This window comes from Clinocottus analis, unplaced genomic scaffold, assembly GCF_023055335.1.
Source record: "Clinocottus analis isolate CAN_PGR_092001 unplaced genomic scaffold, fCliAna1.0.p SCAF_15, whole genome shotgun sequence".
Taxonomy (NCBI): Eukaryota; Metazoa; Chordata; class Actinopteri; order Perciformes; family Cottidae; genus Clinocottus; species Clinocottus analis.
This window is the reverse complement of record NW_027175876.1, coordinates 14,379,564-14,402,079: the sequence shown is the minus strand read 5'-3', so window position 1 is coordinate 14,402,079 and position 22,516 is coordinate 14,379,564. Positions and strand designations below refer to the sequence as shown.

The 22,516-nt window shown below is 44.9% G+C and overlaps 3 protein-coding genes across 3 annotated transcripts in view; 2 read left to right on the top strand and 1 right to left on the bottom strand.

Annotated features, from left to right (window-relative positions):
* slc16a10 (solute carrier family 16 member 10) overlaps positions 1-260 on the top strand; it is a 32,006-nt gene extending 31,746 nt beyond the window's left edge. Inside the window, 1 exon segment of the mRNA XM_068577657.1 lies at positions 1-260. This exon segment is cut by the window's left edge and continues 2,583 nt beyond it. The gene's annotated coding sequence lies outside the window, so the exon portion shown is untranslated.
* A 1,656-nt stretch (positions 261-1,916) lies between these two features.
* Positions 1,917-7,309, top strand: mfsd4b (major facilitator superfamily domain containing 4B). Its single transcript, XM_068576558.1, has 4 exons — positions 1,917-2,403; positions 3,423-3,591; positions 4,348-4,464; positions 5,283-7,309. The coding sequence occupies exons 1-4, from the start codon at positions 2,134-2,136 to the stop codon at positions 6,617-6,619; spliced, it is 1,893 nt and encodes a 630-aa protein (XP_068432659.1). The 5' UTR covers positions 1,917-2,133; the 3' UTR covers positions 6,620-7,309.
* rev3l (REV3 like, DNA directed polymerase zeta catalytic subunit) overlaps positions 7,134-22,516 on the bottom strand; it is a 58,768-nt gene continuing 43,385 nt past the window's right edge. Inside the window, exons 14-32 of the mRNA XM_068576556.1 lie at positions 21,427-22,328; positions 21,227-21,318; positions 20,776-20,901; positions 19,920-20,112; positions 19,547-19,658; positions 19,299-19,414; positions 18,554-18,672; positions 17,486-17,604; positions 16,018-16,159; positions 15,297-15,541; positions 13,956-14,064; positions 12,848-13,054; positions 12,422-12,531; positions 11,090-11,204; positions 10,808-10,945; positions 10,328-10,518; positions 9,692-9,938; positions 8,957-9,166; positions 7,134-8,405 (exon numbers count right to left, since the gene is read on the bottom strand). Of these exons, the coding sequence (XP_068432657.1) occupies positions 8,265-8,405; positions 8,957-9,166; positions 9,692-9,938; positions 10,328-10,518; positions 10,808-10,945; positions 11,090-11,204; positions 12,422-12,531; positions 12,848-13,054; positions 13,956-14,064; positions 15,297-15,541; positions 16,018-16,159; positions 17,486-17,604; positions 18,554-18,672; positions 19,299-19,414; positions 19,547-19,658; positions 19,920-20,112; positions 20,776-20,901; positions 21,227-21,318; positions 21,427-22,328 (3,634 nt within the window). The 3' untranslated portion in view covers positions 7,134-8,264. The remainder of the gene's footprint in view (positions 8,406-8,956; positions 9,167-9,691; positions 9,939-10,327; positions 10,519-10,807; positions 10,946-11,089; positions 11,205-12,421; positions 12,532-12,847; positions 13,055-13,955; positions 14,065-15,296; positions 15,542-16,017; positions 16,160-17,485; positions 17,605-18,553; positions 18,673-19,298; positions 19,415-19,546; positions 19,659-19,919; positions 20,113-20,775; positions 20,902-21,226; positions 21,319-21,426; positions 22,329-22,516) is intronic.

Below are 22,516 nucleotides of genomic sequence, written 5' to 3'. Positions count from 1 at the left end.
CCATAGCATTTTATTGGGAATTTGCTGTTTATTATTTTGCCTTTTGCCTCATCTTAATCAAGCTACCGGCTTTCTGCATTTTTTTTTTTTTACTTCTTTAACTTCTTTTTAATTTGCTGCAAGAAGTGCATATTTGCTCATCTCACCCCATTTTAGCATAAATTTGTCCTAATTTCTGTTTTTTGATGCTTGTTGTTCATGAGTTATACCAAAAATGTTTTCTACTAAACTATGACTATTTTCTGGCTTTCCTATCTGCTGCATGGTGTGCATATGCAATAATATTATGTAAATGCAATCAGCATTTTCAAAGCAGTAAAAAAAAGATGTTTACATTTCCCTGTGACTTTCTCTGAATTTGTCTCTCCATGTCAGTATTGTCGTCTCTGAGCTCACACAGCAGCACAGAGACACTTTGAATCCTCTTCTGCTGCTACCAATGCAAAGCACAGACAGACAAACGGTAAAACAAACATGATTCAAGGTTTGCTCATTGTTATTGCACGTTGTAGTCCCTACATACTCTCGTTCCCAGAGTTTAAGCCATTTTAGGAATCCTTCCTGCACTTTGTACCCAGTTTACATGATTCATCTGGTTTCTAGTTGTCATAGTTGCCCATGGTTCCAAAGGAAGCATGATTCTTGCTTGCACTTCTTTGTCAGCAGTCTGACGAGGAAGTGCTGCCTGGGGGGCTTTTACTCGGCTAACAAATTTTCCTAATCTATGTGGTAATAAATACCTTTCATGTGGCTATCCGAAGGGTCCTTGAAGGGGGCCGCTAAAGATGCCACCAACACAATAGGTTTGATTTATTTGCTCATTATTTTTACAGGATACGTTGCATTACTATGTGAGCATGAGTAAGAACAAACCACAAGACAGGGCTGTTTGTATTGACCATTCCATACAATGCTTGTGTTGAGTTGCAACATCAAGTCTTCGCAACATGAACTCAAACTGCTGGAGCACTAAAGGGCCAATGTTTCATTGTAAATTAAATACAAATCTTAAAGGCAGATTTGTATTGACCGTTCATCGTTTAATTCATAATGGATCCTTTATTATCATTTGCAAGCATGTTATGTTCCACCTTGGCTCAAGTATGCCTGCTTGATATTGAAATAAAATATTGAACTCTTAATATTGTACTCAAATATCAAAAGTAGTTTTTTTTGTTTGGCATGCTAAAAAACAAAACCTTCTAATCTTTTATTTATATGCTAAAAAAGGGTTAGAGATAGTTCTCATATGTTTTATAAGAGGTAGTTGGTGGCACTACTTCAACACCCCGAGCCTCGAGCTTCAGGCCACCTCTGCGCATTGTCGCTCTGTAACACTAGAGGGCGCCATATCCTCTCACTACGACCGTAGTGGCGACTACTTCCTGTAGCCTTGGACCATTTTTAACGCGTCAGCTGAGTCAGAGAGGAAAAAATGCGTATAAGAATTCTCACTCTGCCCAGAGATCAGAGTACAAAGAACGTCAACGACAATCTGAATTGGCGCTCAGTCTGGTATTCGCCAGCGACACAATGACCTATTGTTCCGTTAAAATTTAACAAATTTATTTGAATCAGTCCAAACTACCCACCCCCTGAAAATACTGAGCTACAATGAACTAAGTTGTGAGTGAGTTTAAATGAGACAGACAATGCAAACATTGCGGCCACTCCCGCGGTCGAGAATAGAACAAAAAATGCAGCCCAACAAATAAAGAGCAAATAATGTCCGCTGCCCTTGACGTATAACGGATTCAAGAGCTAAATAAATATATATAAAAATGGAAAAACGGGTGGACGCGGCATCCTCGCGTCATACGGCAGGTGGATCACGTGCGTGCCCCAAGTGAGACTCTGTGTCGTTAGACGATCTTTGCAAGCTTCCGTCAGCTATACGTTTGCTGTTGCCATATGGAGGGATCCCGTACGCTGGTACACGGCCCGCTGCCATCCTACGGGTTCAAAGAAGACTGACCGCGTTTGAACCATTCGGCACCCGAGGGACCCACAAACGGGGCGCGCGGAGAAGAACGGCCTGACGCCGAAGCACCGCTATCGGGCGGTCATCGCTGTTTACACACACGCCAATTGAACAGCGCTCTGACAGCTACGCGTAGTAAAGAACTGACAGGTATGTCTTCGTCCGCAGCACGAGATACTGTTGTCAAAAAGAAGCACGTTCGTTTTGCAAGCTTGGAGGAGGAGGACGACGACAACGAGGACCAGGAGGAGGACACCCTGTTTGACAAGAGGAAGGACGCTGGGAGGGGGCTAAAGAGCGCGCTGAAGGCGGCCAAGAGGAGCGCGAAGCAGGGATGCGACGACCGGACGAAGGTGCTGGGCGGAGGTGCGTGCGCGCGGTGGATGGTCACGCTCGCGCTCTGTGCATCTTTCCTGGGCTTGGTACGTTTAGTAGTGAATGCTCTAGCTTTTAAAACAATTATATATATATATATATATATATATATATATATATATATATATATATATATATATATATATATATATATATATATCATTTAGCTGTGTGTATAGGTGCTGGTCATATAATTAGAATATTATCAAAACGTTGATTTATTTCACTAATTCCATTCAAGAAGTCAAACTTGTCTATTATATTCATTCATTCATTACACAGACTGATATATTTCAAATGTTTATTTCTTTTAATTTTGATGATTATATCTGACAACTAAGGAAATCCCCAAATTCAATATCTCAGAAAATCTCCTTTAAAAAAAGCTAGGGCATATATATATATATATATATATATATATATATATATATATATATATATATATATATATATATATGACTTTCCTCGGGCCTCCTATTGTGCTGCAGGATCCTGATCGAACAGGATTTACATAGTTGCAAAACTTGATCTTCAACCATGTTATCTGTATCAGATTAGTATCAACCAATCACACACACACACACACACACACACACACACACACACACACACACACACACACACACACACACACACACACACACACACACACACACACACACACACAGGTGTCCGCTTACTTCCTCCATTTGCACGGGGGAAAGTCCAAAACGAGACAAAAGCTTTTGTTGTTATTTCAGCAACACCCTTTGTTAATTTCTATTCTGCTTATAAAATCATAAAAAATAAATAATAATAATGAGAAACTGGCCAAAAAGTGTGAAGTAGGTGTCTGCAATCCTTCACGTTTCAATAACGTACTACTGAACACAGTTGAGTGAGGGTACACACTGTTGGGTGTAAATATCCACGTTAGCTATTCTCACCATTTGCAAATATTCTGACACATAGCATCTGTTTAAATTTCTTAAAGATATTTATTTTTAATGTGCACGCACAGTAAATTTATCTCTCATTGTAACTCCTGCTGCTTGCTTTATTTTAATGTTTTCTCTTCTCTCTCTAGGGGATGTGCATCTCCATTCTTGGCCCCACATTCGAGGACCTGGCCATAAACGTAAAGCAGAACATCAGCAATATTTCTTACATCTTCGTGGGCCGGTCTGCGGGTTACATCGGCGGTTCCCTCTTTGGAGGAATCCTCTTCGACTGCATGAACCCCCACCTTCTGCTAGGTAAACCCTGTCATCCTGCTCGGTAAACCGCATGCCGGTGCTGGTGGAACAACCATACTGGGGAAAGTCAGCGATACTTTTCTGGAAACCTGAAATTGTGTTTCAGAATTTTAAGAACCGATGGAAATCATATTTGATTCAAACGGGGCTCCTCGTGACTTTTATTCAGTATACTCAGAGGTTTTGTTCTGACACAATCCAGTAACCTTTTCATTGGTTTAAGAAAATAACATACTATTACTCTATGACTATGATGAGAATTAAAAAACTTATTAAACATACTTAACTGACATTACTTTTTATGACATACGACACTATTTAATTACTTTTTACAATATTTTTCATATATTATGCTGCAGTCACAGCATAGTATATACTATATATTGATATACACTAATGACTTTTATGACATGCTATGAAGCTGTACCATGCTATTACTTTTCAATTTTTTACTTACAAATTATGATTTTAACAATTGTATCATGTTTTATGACTGTATTATGTATTTGACTATACTGGGACTTTCTCAAGACTATACGCCATTTTGGTCACTTAACATGGACTAACAAAGTATGGCATTTTATGACATGCTACAATATGATTACACTTTTATGGCATCTATGGCATACTATATACACTGACATCCTTTGGCCTATTTTGCACTCGGCTATGATAGATTCAGATATATGCAAAGGGTCTTACATATATTCTACTAAAATTAAAAGTTTTTTTTCCTCTCGTTATCTCGCTTTTCAGGTTTTTCTATGCTGGTCACATCCGTCGGCATGTTTGCGATCCCCTTCTGTAAGCATGCATTGGTCCTCACCGGGCTCATGTCCAGCATTGGGATGTCGATGGGTATTCTGGACACAGGTAGGAAAAAAACTCCAATACATGAGCAACTGGTATGAGTCAGTGAAACCTTTTAGCTCATAGTTCAGTGTTAGAACCTTTAGTGAATAATTATATCTGGAGCCTGAGATCCTACACACACAGTACACACAACTTGTTTATTTACTTTCTGTTGAACTATGAAAATGACTACCCCTAGATTGTCAAACGTGGATTACTTGATTCTTTTTGGCACAATAAGCTGCAAACACACCTTGTAAAGTCTATAAATAAAGACAAGGTGAATGTGTTTACACATCCGATAGACACACAGCAACATTCATTGTTGTCATGTTCATCTCCACTATTACTTTTAGCTCTATTTTTGGTCTCCTGCAAGAACTATATCTTTTTAGCCTGCTGGGTGCATTTAGCATTAATGTAGCCTTCTTTCTCGGAACACAGTATGTCCTAGATTTTGACAGCTAAGCTGTGTTTTTGTAACACACAACACATGTTATCCTTGCTGCTCCTTAAAGACATTTTCTGAGATGAGTTGTATCCATATAATTACTTTGAGGGCAACTTATTTATTTATGTGAAAACATCATTTTAAAACCTAATCTCTGATACCTGCTGATCTCTGTATTTTTATACTTTTGTAGAAAAACCTTCATTACTTGTAAAAAAAAAGATTTTCTGTTGAAACATTTGTTTTTGCACACCATGCATCCACAAAAAGTCCACCTTTCAAAAGGAAGGCCAACAATACAGGATGACGTCATCGCAGCACGCCACGCAACGAACGCTGTCGCCACTGGTTTATATAATAGTCTTTGTTTTCCTCCTCTGTCCGTCAGGTGGGAATGTCCTCATACTGAACACGTGGGGCGAGCAGGCGGGCCCTCACATGCAGGCGCTGCACTTCAGCTTCGCTGCCGGAGCCTTCTTGTCTCCGATCATTGCCAAGTTGCTGTTTGGGCCCGCCAGCAACGGCAGCACGGGAATTGTCATGCCAACCATCTCCACGCCTCAAGTCGTCACGGCGCAAATCCCCAAAGTGCCCGATGCTCACATGATCACCCGCTACCTCCACAGCAGGACCGGCACCCTCAAGTCCATGTGGGCCTATGTCGTGATCGCCGCCTACATCTTTCTGGTCTCCTTCCTCTTCTTCATCCTCTACTGTCGCAGCGGCTCGACACGCGACCGAGCCAGGGCGTCGTCGGGGAAACCCCCAGTGGCTAAACACCACATGGCCCTCATCGGCCTGCTCTGCCTCTTCTTCTTCGCCTACGTAGGTGCCGAGGTGGCGTACGGCTCTTTCATCTTCACCTTCGCAAAGGACTACGCCGACATGCCTCAGTCCCAAGCCGCTGGGCTGAACTCCTTATTCTGGGCAACGTTCGCCGCCTGCAGGGGGTTAGCCATCTTCTTTGCATCCTGCGTGTACCCGGGCACCATGATCCTGCTCAGCCTGGTGGGCTCCACCGTGTCCTCCTTGCTTCTCTGCCTCTTCAGCAAGAACACAGTGGCCTTGTGGGTTTGCACGGGTCTGTACGGCGCCTCCATGGCCACCACCTTCCCCAGCGGCATCTCCTGGGTGGAGCAGTACACCACAGTGACCGGCCAGTCGGCGGCCGCCTTCGTGGTGGGCGCAGCATTGGGTGAGATGGTGCTTCCTGCTCTCGTGGGATTCCTGCTGGGGAAGTTCCCAGGCCAGCCCCTGCTCATGTACCTGTCACTCATCACTGCCACCTTCACATCCATCCTCTTTCCAGTCATGTGCAAGCTTGCCTCTGCCCCTGGCAGCCAGAGCAGGAAACCCCGCGACGGGGGGCGGACCGATGCGGACGACAGTGAATACCGGCAGGCGCTGCTGGACTCGGGGGCCAACGATGAGGACGAGGACGACGAGGAAGAGAAGGCACAGCAGGAGCAGGACAATGAAGCTGATCAGTGGAACGACGCAGACTTTGAGGTGATCGAGATGGATGACACGACGAGTCTCATCCGTTCCCCCAACAAGGCCTCCTCCCACCCTGAGGGCACCGGTCCAACAGGGAGCGCTGCTGCCCCCAACACCCAGGTGCCGGAGCCTGTGGGCGGAGCCTCTTTCTCAGACGCCATCTCCCTGGTGGGAGACTCCCCGAGACGCAAGCTACTGCTCTCGCTAGACCGAGAGAAGCGTGACTGAAACCTCCTCCTGTGGCTCCTGGATTTCATTTATTGCTCCACTAAAAACTACAAGAGCCTCCACATGTTAATGCGTCATTTTTGTTGTCCAGAACCAGAAAAATCTAACATTTATGAACAGATGTGATGTACAGATACTGTGTACTGACGGAAACACAGACCGAAACCTGTGCAGCTTATAAACCAACCAATACGTGCATAGACTGAAAGTTTGGGTCATCAGCGCCGTCAATCAGATTTTCAGCTGTACTTTGATGTTTGACATGACATAATACATCATACCCCTCGAGGCTTCTGTGTTGGCCCTCCACAGTGAAGACAAGGATCACATTGGGCTAGAAAACATGTCAATTGAGTGCCTTGCTTGAGGGCATGAGCAGAGTGAATGAGACCGTCTCACTCATCATTGTCGGGCCACCCATGCTGCCAAAAACACGTTTTAAAAATGGAAACCCATCTTGCGTTACTTCAGTGGTTTCATCAACAGCAGGACACGGGTATGTTGCTTGTACTTTTGGTGCACTTGAGTAAAGAGCAGAGTTTAGTTATCATGTTCTGTAATGTTCTGTGGTTAGTGCGGACCTCAATCATGTGTTCAATAGAACTTTCTTTTTTTAACTGAATCATTGACAGAATGCATTTTAATACATTTACTTTTTATTATATCAATCTTAAACCTCCACCCACAGCAATGTCCATTAAAAACAAAAACAAAAAAACATCTCCTTCATTATTATTGTTTTTTTTATACATTTATACAAATACACAGATCCTGTGTACGGCTGTATGGAGAATTGAGGATTGGATCTCGACATGGTTTGATGATAGATTTCTTTCTCTTTTTTTTGCTCATAAAATTGGAAATGTACACAAAACCATATATATATGCACAGGGAAACGATAGACTCTTCATGACATAAATTATCAAAACAGTATTGCAACAGTCCCAGATTTAGTTTTTGGAAAAACGGAAATAATTTCCAGTTCCCACACTCAGACGGGAGAGTATATAGTGTCAAATCTGCCAAAAATGGATATCAATACAATCAAGGTTAAAAGAAACATGAACAATAGCATCCTGAAGCAGATTAGATTGCATTCATGGCCAGAGCGATAGTTGTAGTTTCTTTTTTGTTAATGCTAATGCACAGTGAGAATAAAGATAGAGCTATACAGGAACTATTTACAAAAAAGACTGCAGTCGATACAAAAAATGAAGAAAAGTCAATTAGTGGTTTGAATGTTTGTCTTTCAACTTGTAAGGAGCTCTGTATAAAAACAATGACTTCAAACTGCTACAAGACACAACAATCACCCTCCAGTGGGCCGCTCTCAATCCCATGACTGGCAGTCGGTCGCTGCATCACCAAAGACTGCGCTCAGCTCATAGCAGCTAATGGAGATGGCAGCAAACAAGCATGAAGACACACACAAAACCTGGGAGGGGCTCAAACCAGACAGTCTGCACACGCAGAAAAGTACTCTGATAACAAATAACAGTTACAAGACAGAATGAAAACCCCGACAGGGTTCAATCAAAGCACCATTTAAACCATTACAACTGAGTGGACAATCAAACACAGAAGGGGGGAGGGGACATATTTTAGCACCTTATCAGTGGGGAGCTCTGGGGATTCAGGAGCCAATCAGAACTGCTCCAGCAGCTGTCGGAGGTAAGGGGCCTTGGAGAGCTGTCTGTTGACCCGGGACAGCTTGTAGAGGACGGGACAGTCCAGAGACACGCAGGGCACCTGCCGCTCTGCACAGCCGGTACAGTTCCTGCATATCTGGACACACAAAAGATCTGGGTGATCACAGAAATATGGCGCTCTTGAGGCTTGATTTTTTTGTATTATTTTTACGCTGCAGAAAAAGCCAAGTGTACGAGACCTGAAAAGGTATCTGATCTGATCTGAAAGTGGATATTCCAACTCAGCCGGATCACAAGGACAGGGTGCTTTACGTACGCTTTCGAGTGTCGTCGCAAATATCATTTTAAATGCTGCGAAGCTCGACGGAGAAAAAGTGATGCGTGTATGGTATCTTTGAAACAGAACCGACTAAAGTGAATGCAGATTAGAGAAGGACGGGTAGTTCTCAAGGCTCCGTTTCTGATTGATTCCAACGATTTTAATTGTGGCGTACAATAGGAAATGTATAGTATATAAAAAGGCATTCTCGTTTTTACTGTTTAGTTTGACAAGCCTTACATTCTTTCACTACTTTACGCTTTGTTGTGGCTCCAAAACGTATTAAAATAGTAAATGACTGAATATAAATAATAGCAATAATCTACTATTGTTCAGAGTCCTCTCCCTCGCCCCAAAGCCTCTCTCACCTTAAGCAGCTGGTCTTGCTGACTCTCCCACAGCCTTATGTCCCGGTGGAGCGTCAGCGCGACTCTCTGAGGCTCGGCGCGACACCGCGAGCACACGCCCAGTTGGGTCAGCTCGTCACACACGGGGCAGTGGAGCGTGGTGAAGTACTGGGAAATGGTTCCTTTCCTCCCGACCTCCTCTCCACCTGAGGAGCAGGACGCCTTCTGGATCTGTGTGCATTGACAGGAAGGGGGAGGAGTCTTAACACAGAGTCACTGTGCAATTTGTTGTTTGTAAAAAAGATCAGAGGAAGAACACTGTAGATTATAAAACATTGAACCAATTAGGTACGGTTGGGATCGGCTCTGGTCTCAGCTCCACCAGTAGGTGGCATGTGTGCTCCGTCAGAGTGCAGCCTGACTTCAATATTGACACAAAGACTGAGGCAGGTTTGATGAGTCTCACTCCAGCCTCAGCAGGAAGCACAAATGAGATTTTCTCCTCATCCTTTGTTCTCCCTCTCACTACCAGATAGACTGAATGAAAAGACCCTCTGAGATTCTCCTTTTATTTTGACAGCAAGGGTAAGCAACAGACTAATAATAAAATAATAATCACTCATTAGTCAAACATCAAATCCGTTTTCCAAACTCTAACCATTATGTTTTTTTCTGTGTGCATATATTACCGGCTTGTCTTTGACACTACATAGTCACGCATTTTTATAAAAAATACAAATCCTAAGTCCGTCTCACCCGGGGAAGCTCCTGGTACCAGCCAAACACATCCACCCCGATCAGCTGGAACATGCGGGCCAGCGGCGGCAGGATCTGCTTGCTGATGTAGTACGTGGCGTTGAGGCGAAGGCCGGGGTCCTGCAGGACCTCCATCGGCCGACGCACCAGCTGGATGAGGGGCACGCCGGGCACTCCGTACACAATCACGTAGGGCACCCGCTCGCCCACCCGGGGCTCCAGGCGACGGTCGTACGCCATTGTGCGCCTGAGATGGAAAAACAACAACTTCACAAACCGCATCCCACTTTTTATGCTTGCATATTAATTATCCTCCTGAATAATGATGAATTTAGCAGTAATCAACATGTTGAATAAACACACAAGATAAACTACACCGCTGCTCATGAATGAGGCTCAACATTGTCCTCTTATCCATGCCTCCGAAATCAGATTTTTTTTCTCCTACCCATTAAGAGATGTGTTGCCTAGCAACAGACTCAGGTACTGTACATGCAGGCTGGTGCAGCCAGACAATGAGCACTGTGGGGAAGCAGTAATTGGATTCACACAGACTACTGTTACTGTAGATGACAGCGAGAATTTTCTGATCTTTGCAGCGCACACGCACACACACACACACACACACACACACACCTGGTGAGCTCCAGGGCAGGCACGCAGGCTCCGGGCCGGTACGAGCCACTACCCCGGTACTCCTTGGCAAAGGTCAGGTCCTGCATGCTGGCCCGGCCGTCCAGGACCTTCATGCACTGATGCTGCACAAACTGCTTCACCTGGCTGATGTCCCGGGTCTCAAACAGCAGCTTGATGGAACGCTCTAGGATCTGGAGGGCACGTGAATGACATGAGAGAATGAATAAAAGGAAAAAAAGGGGGGTATGAAGCTGAATTTTTGAGCATATATGCAACTGTCTTGACCCGATGACATTCATTCAGTCACACCCCCCCCCACTCCCTCAAGGGCCCCAAGCAGGCTATGGCCCTTGTTGCCTGATTGACACGCGTGAAGCGGTCCCAGGAAACAAGTGCGGGAATGGAAAAACCGGCACGGCTGTGATTGGTACGGGAGAGCAGTGAAGCGGAGGAGGGAGGAGAGGATCGTTTGCCTGTTACCTTGGAAACAGCGGGGCAGCCGTCGCGGCGCACCGTCTCGATCCCTTTAGCGTCGAACACAGGCTCCTTTTGGTCAAGGCTCTCGTACATGTAGCCCACATAGCGCTTCTTTGTCTGCAATACGCAGGGCAGGTACACCTGGGAACGAACAAACAAACAAACACACACACACAGACACACATCAATAAAAACATCTAAAATGTGTCCGCTGCTGCTGATTGACACAGTTTGACACAGTTTCAAAAAACTGTGTGTGTGTGTGTGTGTTGGAAGAAGCCCTACCTTCTCAAACTTCAGTTTGACCGGTTTGGGGTTGGTGGCGGTCACGGCCTCAGCGATCTCGTTGCCGATCTTGAAAGCCTGCTCTTTGGTGGCTCCCTTCAGCAAAACAAACATGCTGCCAGACACACAGAAGACACAAGCCGTGGTCTTAATGCCGCGTCCACCTGCGCTGTGCGGCCGCCATCACTTCAGACGCTCCGCTGTCACTGCCTTTAGAAAGCTTCAGACAGCTTCATCAGCCGAGCCCAGTGGCCCGAAGGTGAATGCTGACCATGAGTCTCCGCCTCATCATTTACTATCAACTCTTTGTTTTTCTCTGTCACACAAGGGAAGTCAGCCAACCTCTTGTTCGGGTTCTGTATTCATCCAGCATCTGAGAATCCTGTTATTTATGAGGGTTCAACTAAACCTCAGAGCAGTGTGAGCTTTATGTGTATCAACTTATAACCAGAATATATAGCTGCAATATTTTTACTACTACTACTACTCAGCTCAATGTCAGCATGCTAACAGTGCTTTGTCTGTTTTTACATGCCTTCCTGGATTAATACAGTACAAGATTGAACTAAATAATGTTTTCCAATGTTTACCATCTCAATTTAGCCCTTTAGCGTGCTAACACCTGCTGATTATCAGTGAACACAAAATACAGCCGAGGCTAATGGGAACGACATTCGTCCTTCAACTATTTGGCCACAACAAAAAGTTGACCTAATGACGTTGCAAGAGGAGAAGTTGTTACAAGATATCCCATCTGAACATGGGACATGCAAAGTCTGCTACTGTGACTGTACACATGACATGGCGACATGGGAGGAGCTGGATTATTTACACAATATTATGAGTCATTATCAATACTAGTGCCATTGGATTATTCCATACGGATCAATACTTAAAGGCACAGCTCTTCTTCTTGGTTCCTCTCCTTTAGTAATTCAGTCCAACACAATGCAGAAGAGACTTAAGTTTCAAACATCACCGGAATAAAAAGTTTCCAAATCATTGCCTGGAAAACTTGTTTCAGCCCTTTTAGATACCGACAATTAATTAGTGCCTTGGAGCTAGTTGTCAAAACAATAAAACATGAAATGTGATTGTTGAGAATTGTCGGCGCTCTGTGAGGATGCGATGCAGGTACTATCAGAGGCTCTCCCATCATCAGAAAATAGTGACACATAAAGCGCCGTTAACGCGGGTGAGAGACAGCGAACAGGGATTACTAAAGTGTGTCAGTCGTGGCTTTAGGCACACATGAGTTTGTATCATTGTGAGCTGCTGCTTTGATGATGGAACAGACTTCAACAGGTGGGATGTGGAGAGGAAAGCCCTTACCTGTCAGTGTCTCCGTAAACAACGCGTGCTCCCCATTTCTTGGTGTCATTGACCATCTTGATGGCTCTCTCCAGGGTTTCTCTGGCTTTGTGGATGATGCTGTCTCCAACCTGGAGGAGGACGGGCGAGAGACCGTAAACAAATGCTGCGGCACAGAATTTAAAATACTGACACCATGGTTGATTTTTCTCATTTATCAAGTTTGGGAAACCAAGATCCGGACCAGAGATTTTCAAGAACACTAGAAATGAATGTTTATAAACATTTCATTCCACTCCTCCACAATGATCACAGAACGCTTTAAATATGCCGACGTTAGACAAGTCGACACAAAGCTGGCGTCCATGTATTTGCTTGTTCCACTCAGGTTCCCCTTCCTTCCTTCCTCCCTCGTCCCTACCTCCTTGAGAACTTTGATGCACTTACCTCCACGCTGGGCATGCGTCCAGAATAGTTGGCGGCAGTGTAGCCGAAGGTGACGTTGGCGATGAGCTTAAGTCCGAGCTGCCGGGCGTCCAGCAGCCTCATCAGAGTTTTGTCCTGCTTGTAAGCTTTCATCGACTGCTTCACCATGATTCTGGTGTTCAGGATTTCCGCCAGCATGCTGGGCAGGACCCCTTTACGCACTGACGACTGGACACAAACAACAGCGGGGGCTGAACACTACTGCCGATACTGACACCAAGGGATCCTCGCCAAAGTATCTATTCAATTTAATTATACTATATTCAAAATATACATGACAGACTAGAATTTTTGTTCCTGACCAATCTTCTTCTGCATTAAAAAGGTTTACATTTGATTACCAAGTTTCTGGTTTATTTGAAAAAATAAATAACATACAACATAAATGAATACCCAATTTGAACCATTTAAAAGCCGCAGTATGTTTGGACAGGATGAAAAAAAAAGAAAAACGCAAAGGAAATAGGTGCTGCAACAAACGTAAAATGTTGTGATGTGAAAAAAAAACAGTAAATCTTTGTAAAGTCTGGCAAAAGTTAGTTTGACTGATGTCCAACATTTTGTGTGAAGTGTACTATAAAGATAAATATATGATACATATACATTCAGCAGAGTCCAGAAACTAAACTACAAAAATTCAGTTTCAGCAACAAAAAAAAATCTGGCGATAAAAGAAATATCAGATCTATATTTGACTTCCTTCTGTGCCTTGTAATAACCTCATTACACAGGACCGGTGTCCACTGTGCGGTATGTGTGTGTGTGTGTATGTATGTATGTGTGTATGTGTGTGTGTGTGTGTGTGTGTGTGTGTGTGTGTTACGCAATGAGACTGGGCCTGGGGCCAGGGAGTGTGGAGCAATGACTGAATGAGTGAAAAGAATGAATGGTAGGACGTAGAGCATAAAGAGGGCTTTTTACAGACATACCTGTCCTCCACAGCAGCTAACGAACCTTAATAAAGCTGCAATGATGGAGACAAGTGACTCATTCTCGGGGGCCCAGGTTTTTTTTTTTTTCCAAAGACAACGCACAGGTAAAAACTTCTTCATAGTGAAGGGTGCCGTACCTTGACGAAGGCGATGCCGTTGGGTGACACGGTGATGTCGTTGCGGAGCTGGTAAAGGAGGTCGGGAGGAACTCTCAGGGAGGTGCAGCCAAACTTAAACCCATCGGCCCTGAAACAGAGACACAGGTGTGTGAATGGCAATGAGAGGCAATTCTCATTCCTCATCCGTACTCTGTTTTCACAAAGCAATGCTGGCAGCTTTAGGGCATCTAAGCCATCACGAGTAAGACTGAAAGGAGCGTCTGTCACGCCTGTGGCAGGTCCATTGTGGCGAAAACGTTTTCCTCGGGGAAAAATGAAAAATACCGACATGTTTTCAAGGTGAAGACTAACGTGTGTTTAACAGCTTGCTGTGTATATTACTTTTGTATTTTTACTATGTATTTTCATATTTGTACTTTTGAAAGAAAAACTGTTTTATGTTCTCGTTATCATTACTTAGGATGTGTCTTGTTCGTTTGAGTTGCTGCTTTCGAATTAAAAAATAATAATTTAAGACTAATCTTTAATTTTATTGTGAATAAACAGAGTTTTAGTTTGCTCCTGCCGAGGAAATAAAAGGCACACATATAGAGGGGTGGATGTATGCATCCTGTACTGGGAGTTGCCCCTGCTTTATGTTTTGTGAGGGGACGAGCAACACAATCTCACATTGCTTTGCTTGACTGACAATAAAAACATTCAATATTAAAAGTATCGTCGATGAATTTCTGATCGTTTGTATAACCAATTAAACGGAGGAATGACGGACTAAAGGGTTGACTGACCACTTAAAGTCCTGAAGCAGCTCTGGGTCAACAATGTCTTAAAATATCCAAAAAACATGACGTGCATGCTTCTGCAAACGCTGGTGAAGTTTTAAATAAATGCAGCACAGAAACTCAAATATCTAGTGGTCGCAGTCACATGTGAGGCTGTTCTAGCAATAAGATGATGACGGGTTTAATTATTTAATGTAAAATACCTAACTGTTGTTTAAAATGGTTAAAAACAAACAAACAAAAATGAATCCATCACTGCAGTTGGATTTCCTGGAGCTAATTTGACGCTTTCTACTCTGCTGGGAATGACAAGCATGAAGCCAGCCACCTCAGAGTGGCAGACATATGCATGCTGGGGGAAAAAAAAATAAGTGTTCATGGCTCCTGCTGTTGCTATGCAACTACAGTAAGCCTGAAATATATCCCAACGCTCTCTGCTCTTAGCTGCAAACACCATGCAGAGCTCTCAGCGTGTCTATTCCATTAAAAAATAACGAGGAGAGGGCAAAGCGGAGCCTCTCCTGGCAGACGTGCAACCTAAGTGAGTTGGATATGTGCCGGGGCCCCGCTGCATGCTTACGTTCCCAGGCTGTCCACATGGCCCAGGCAGGTGGAGTAGCAATAGTTGTACGCGATGACAATAGATGGATAGAGCGACTGGAAGTCCAACACAATCACAGAGTTGCTGTAGAAGCGCGACTCAGGCTCCATCACCAGAGGAATGCACTGCGGTGCTCTCTGCTGGGCTCGCTGCTGGATGCTGGGCGTCACAGGGATGTAATTCAGCGGCTTGGCCAGGCGAAGCATCATGGACTCAACGCGGTACTGAAGGGACAAGACCGGAAGAACATTGAATAACTTATACACTTAAAGTTGAGATGAAATAAAGATACGTTTTAAACTCTTCTCTGGTCGTATTGTGCATCTATTTAATCTTTAGCCGGATTGACGAGTCATTTTGATCGTCTGACCCGATGGTGAAGCTTGATGAAAATTCAGGCATCCACCACAGTCAGTAACTCTTCGTCCTCTTTAGATCGTGGACATCAGAGCCAAATTGTCTGTCAATCAATCAATTAATTAATTGTCAAGATGATTCTGTCTGGACCAAAGAGGTGGACTGACAGATACTAAAGTACAGTTATAAGCAGGTTAAAGAATGAAGCATAGCTATATGTTTGCTTGCTGGAACCCAAGCAAACACATAGCCAGCACATGCACGAGTCCCCATTCAAAACCCCCTGATTGCTTTAAACCATGGCGGCAAACGGTGCGTCAGGGCTTTACGTCCCAAAATGTACCTGTGATCCTCGTGTCAGAACGTGATAGAACTGAATCCCAAACACTCTGGCCAGCTCGCTGGTTCTGCCGATGATGTCGCGCTGCTGAAGAAGCTGCATGGTGCCTCGCACACGGCTCACATAGTGGTCCACCATCTTCCACCTAACACACATACAAGTTTGAGTTTTAACAGCGTAACATTAATTAGTATTGCATGTACAGTACCTAGTGAAAAAGTTGAGGTTAAAACTGGATTTTTATTTTCAAAATAAGGTGTGCTTTTCAAATAATGTCAAAAAGCGATTAGTTGCTGCTACTTTTTTCCCTGTGTTGGAATACGGTGATCTTTTATATATGCATGCCTCTGCTAGCTGTCTTCGCAGGATGGACGCAGCTTACCATGCTTCACTGCGGTTCATTTCAAACTGTAAAGCTCTGACACCACTGTGAGTTAAACTCTCGAGTAGGATGGCCTGCTTTGGCCACCCGGAGGCTCTGCTGCCATTGGTACACTTTTATTTAAGACAACACTTGTTGCGTTCTTGGGACTTTTTTATGCTCACTGTATCGTATGCCAGAACGAAAATGGGAAAAAGTGCTTTTGTCTACTCTGCCCCTTCAACATGGAATATGTTGCAGAATGTTTTAAAGCTTAAAGCTTAAAGAACTGTTACTACTAGGGTAGGGTACCGAGGATCGGTGCTAATATGGCACCGGTTCCACTGGTACCTACCGAACCACAACGCAGATTTCGGTGTTTCCTTTCGGTGCCTGAGCTGATTTAAATACTTTTTTTTTACACTAATCTGTAATGTTGCACGGTATACTGACAATAAAAAGAGAGAGCGGTACCCGTACGTTAAAAACAATAGGATTTTGCATATTTTTAGTATCGATACTTTATTTAAATAGCGTGAATCAGAGCGCAGACACTGCTTGGCTACCTTTCATGTTGCTGCATCCAGCGGGCTTAAGAGGGCGGGGCTACCAGCACGCCACAGAGTGATTGCTGGAGAGACATGAGTGCAGGAGCTTTTGCCGACCGTCCTTGGCTTGTTGGAACAAGCTCTCCCGGTATATATAATAATGACGACGTGTAGTCCAGTAAAGCAGCAGAGTTTGTAGGATCTAACAGTTTCTGAGTGGAGTGCAGGCCACCTGATGATGACGGTATAGTTTTAAAAGTATCGGTTTAGCGCCGGTATCAGAAAAAACCCAAACGATACCCATCCCTCGTTACCACTGACCGCTTTTGAATCGAGAATGAAAGAAATACAGGCAGGTTCCCTAAAATGTAAATGTTTCTTAAATTGACTTTTAACTTGTCTTGTTCTATGCTTTCTGTCTGTAACTGTGCTTTTTATGCTGCTGCTTGTCTTGGCCAGGTCTCCCTTGAAAAAGAGATTTTTAATCTCAATGGGACTCTCCAGGTTAAATAAAGGTTTTAATGAATACATTTGTGATGGTGTGTTTGCTATGGGCACAAACCTGTAGAGGTCGGTGTTGTGGTCAAACCAGTCGGACAGTGTGCGGGGACTGTAGAGGGGGAAGCGCTGGTGGAGTACATGGAAGGCCACATTCTCAAAAGAGTAGTTGTTCAATGTCGCCTGGGGGGAGAAAATGAACAAAAATTATAATCTTAGACCATTTCTTCAAGGTAGCTCCTTCACGACTGCTCATCAAGCCAGTCAGATAGTTCGAATTCAAAAGGTCTGTCCGGGTGGAAACACTCAAACGCCATTTCATACAATAACGGGTGAAAGCAGGTGGAAGATATTTAGTGAACACCAACAAAGTGCACAACTTGAAACACGCCCAGACTTTCCTCGTATAAAGCGTCACGCGGAATCTTTTTTTATGACAGTGGTTCCTAAGTTTGTCTACTTCTGACCACTAGTCACAGGTATGGCCTTGATGCAGACATTCAGCCAAAGAGTTTTCTTTTCATTAAAATGAATGAAGGAAAATGACCCCGGGAAGTCTAATAAAATATCTCTGAAATCCCCTCAAATCATTCAAACCCTTTTGCCAACTGTTGCATTTTTTGTTCAGCTGTTACATATGAATTAAACTACTGGCCATAAGATCTTCTTCTGGGATCCTGCTACCACAGAAATCCCCGTGTGTATTGAGTGACCAAAAAGCAACCGAGCCCAGACTAAAGCTGAAGCTGAAGGATTCCCTGCTGACGTGGACATCAGCAGGGAATCCGAACAAAAATACAGCAAACAAATACAGCAAACAAAGAAACTCTTTGGACAGGTGGACAATAAAGCAAAGTCAAAGAAATTCAAACTACTTTGATTTTGTAGTTTATAGTTCAATGAAATGATTAAATAACACCTAATATATTCAATAAAAATCAAATCAAGTGGAACCAGAAGAACAGTGTTGAGAATCCTGCTCAGAGGGATGAGAGAAAGTAGGTCACAAGCTAAACCTTGAGTGATGACACACTGTCATCAGCACTCATGGCTGGTGACAGTGTGTGTGTGTGTGTGTGTGTGTGTGTGTGTGAGAAAGAGAGTTGGGTGAAGGTCATGCCGGGACACCTGCCTCTGTCTTCATCGTCCTCCATAGATTGAGGGTGACGCGCCCAATAATGTTGATCTCACTCATGGTGTCGGCTCCATACTCGTCTCTGTCTGCGGCAAAGCGGTTGTCTTTGGAGTCACCTGAGGACACGCACAGAGCCAGACACACAATTATACAGGAGGAGGGGAGCTGCCAGAGGCTCTCTATTCAGCTGGTCACACACAAGTATTGTCAGCATCACTAAGGAATCATTTTTTATACATCAAGCAGAACTGGATTCAGCTTATCTAAAAAGAGTGGCACGCACGCACGCACGCACGCACGCACGCACGCACGCACGCACGCACGCACGCACGCACGCACGCACGCACGCACGCACGCACGCACGCACGCACGCACGCACGCACGCACGCACGCACGCACGCACGCACGCACGCACGCACGCACGCACGCACGCACGCACGCACGCACGCACGCACGCACGCACGCACGCACGCACGCACGCACGCACGCACGCACGCACGCACGCACGCACGCACGCACGCACGCACGCACGCACGCACGCACGCACGCACGCACGCACGCACGCACGCACGCACGCACGCACGCACGCACGCACGCAAAGTAGGATTGCTTGAAAACAAACGCCTGCTGGAGAAGAAAACCAGAAGGGCATTTTCTACAGTCCATCATTCTGATGGGACATATTGATTTGCCTCCTGTTAACATTCAAAGGGAGAGCAACTGTAGTGACAGTTGGCCCTACCTGGCACTCGTGACAGCTGCTGACACAGGTCCACGCCGAGCGCCGCTGCCCGCTGGAGGAGGTAGCCCCAGGAGCGCATCTGCACCTCGTACCCCACGAGGATGTCTGGGTCGAACCTGACAGAATACAGCCACATTTTTTCTGATCGGCGAACATGTGCAGAGGTGGCTTGGGTTCGGATTTCATGACCCAAAATTATGCGATGGAGCAGGTTGCAAAAGAGCTGCGCAAACCACATGCATACACACCTCCTCATGATGGTGATCAGCTCCTGAAAGAGCATCTTCTCGTCTGTGGCGTATGTCACCTGCAGCCCGGAGACGCCGGACCTGACCAGCAGGGGCGCTGTTCTTCTGTGACCTGATGGGGTTGTGTGGAAACAGATTTATCAGTAGGGCTCTGTAAAATATGCCATTCAATATATATGTTTAAATGTAATTTTAGGAAAACGGTTATTGTATAAAGAAAACATCCCTATATATGAAAAAAATTGTATGCAACAACAACAGAGGGTTTTGCATTTGCAAAACAATGCTACCAACTAAAATATTTCTACTTATTATTACATCTTAGTACAAATTGTGTCTTCTTCAGCTGCGCTAAGATAAAGTCAGTTTGAACCTTGGTCACTGTTTTGATGGTCTTTGTCCACCATGATGGCGCCCGTCAGCTGGGTGCTGTCGACATCTAGCAGGGGAGCATCAGAACTGAGGCAGTAGAATAAGGCACATATGGGGTCGAACTCGGGGTCAGCCTCAAGGTCACGTCGGGTTCTTGCATGGAGCTCCATGCCTATCAGTGTTAAGTGCTGGACCTGAGGGGGGGCGGGGGGGGGGGGGCAGATAAAACAACAATGTTGGTGTCCAAGAGGGGAAATAAATCTGAACTCGGAACAGAAAGATTGTCTTTAGAAGCGAATAAACGATCCAGCAGCAAGTGTGCGCTTTGCGTTTGGTGTGAACATTAGACTGTGCTCAGGTCCCAGATTTGACAGCATTTCTTTTAGTTCGATGAACAAAGACATCTTTAGAGCGCTTGTTCTGGCGATTACTATTTCACTGCTTCGCACATGGGAAATTCAGAAGCCACAAAGGGTTACTATGACAACCATCAATAGTGAGCTGTCATGGTAACAGCTGAGGCACAACTGCACATCAAATATATGTACTTTTTAATTCTGATATGTCATTTCGATATTGCTTATTTCTAAATGTGAATGTTATGTACACAATAACAAACATGGGAATTAACTAACCTTGGCTTTCCACTTAAAACTGTATAAACCTAATTAGACTCAGATTTAATTCTCTCTCTTTCCCTCCCTCCCTCTCTCCCTCTCCTCTCTCTCTCTCTCTCTCTCTCTCTCTCTCTCTCTCTCTCTCTCTCTCTCTCTCAATATTGGACTGATGTTAACCTTCTTCCACCTGAAAAATGCAAAAGAACAGACGGAGTTTGGGAAAAGGCCGGGGCAGCTCACCTCATGCAGAGCTTTGGCATCCTGCAGGTTTTGCATGCTGATTTTGAAACCGTATGAGTTGGCTATGCTGGGCCCTTCAATCTCAGAGTTATCGTTCTTTGGCACATTCAAAGCAGCAAACTGGTTCTGTGGAAGACAAAGAGTACATGAGAAACATTACATGACATTTAGCTGACGCTTTTATCAAAAGCGCCTTACATTTTTTTATACACCGTAGATACAGCAACGGGGAGCAATTTGGGGTTAAGTGTCTTGCTCAAGGACATATCGACATGGACTAGCGGAGCCAGGGCTCAAACCACCAATACTCTGATTGAAAGACAGGCATGCTAACCACTTAGCCAAACACCGGGTAGATATAACTCTCTATGCACAGCCCTGATATTAAAATAGTTTTCCCCAAGTTCTCTGTGTTGAGAGGTCTAAAAAGAATCAACACTTATGGTCTGACCTTCATCTGTGTGGTCAGCAACACTCGTTTCTGCGGGTCCGCTTGGCTTCTCCTCCTTTGCTGGAGTCTCTGAGAAATGGGATCCTCTGAAGCTGGAATAAGAAATGGAAAGACAACATCCAGAAAAACGCTATTATCAAAGAATAAGTCGGCGTGGATAAATTCCTGACACACAGATTACAGGCAGAATGTTTTCTTACCCCCAGATATGGGCGTGATGCACACCGGCTCCAGATCGTCCTTGCTTCTCCGCCTCCTCCTTAAAAAGGGGGTGCTGTGAAGGAGGTGGGGACTCGTCCTCCCCTCTTCACTGTGGCTGAGATGGAGGAGCGAAGGACTGGGATTCTCCCCTAATCTCTCCGGGGAGTTAGAGAGCCCAGGTGACAGTCGTTCTGGAGAGCTTTCACTTTGGCAGTTTTCGCCAAGCCGGTCTGGCCCTACGCGACTGGACTGACGGGACTGCTGCCAGGGAAGCATCTCTGGGGACTCTGGGGAGGGGGTCCTTTCGTCACAATCATCATTCTCTTTGTCCTGCTGCTCAATATCCACACCGCCTTCATCTGAAACTGGACTCACAGCTTTGGATTTACAATAAGAGCCTGTGCTCTTGGTTGGAGTTATGATTAAGGACAGGTTGCACTTCTTTCTCCTTTGTGTCCTGACACTGGAAAGTCTCTCGCACAGCTCAACCTTCACAGCTGGACAACTGGGAGTAGCTGGCTGCTCCGTTCCTTGTGGATTCTCATCCAGGTCCGGCCCAACCCTCCCCTTCTTCAGCAGCCCTTTTTGTAAACTCTCATATTGTTTCCTGGCTTCCAGCCACAGCTGCACACGCTCTTTGCTTGGTGGGTTTTTGCAGGGCAGAAGGATGACTTTCTTGTCACTGGCTGAGGTCGGGTCGAGCATCGCGTGGTCTTTACTTGCCTCTGAGAACTGAGCTTCCCGTGCTTGGGGAAATGAGGTAATAGTGATGGCGGGGTGTGTCATGGCTGAGAAGGCCGTCTTCCAGAAATGGAGGCCCTCCAAACACAGGTCTCCACTGAACTCTGCTAGCTCCTTAGTCAGCCTGGTATGCACCGTGAGCTTACGGCCGCCAACTTCCCTAGAGAGAACACAGAGGAGTCTTTCATTAATCACTGCAACGTTCTAGCGTTTTTCATAACGATCCCCTAAATTAGGTTATTGAAGATTTGTGACCAGAAGTACAAGTACAGAGCAGTACAATGTATTGCTGGTTAGTGGACAAACTATGTAAAAGCAACACTGCTTCTATGACACATCTTTAGCATT

Coding starts and splice junctions, on each gene's coding strand:
- mfsd4b (XM_068576558.1), top strand. CDS start 2,134: ATGTCTTCGTCCGCAGCACGAGATACTGTTGTCAAAAAGAAGCACGTT. Junction 2,404..3,422: donor GTGCATCTTTCCTGGGCTTG/GTACGTTTAGTA, acceptor TTCTCTCTCTAG/GGGATGTGCATCTCCATTCT. Junction 3,592..4,347: donor GAACCCCCACCTTCTGCTAG/GTAAACCCTGTC, acceptor CTCGCTTTTCAG/GTTTTTCTATGCTGGTCACA.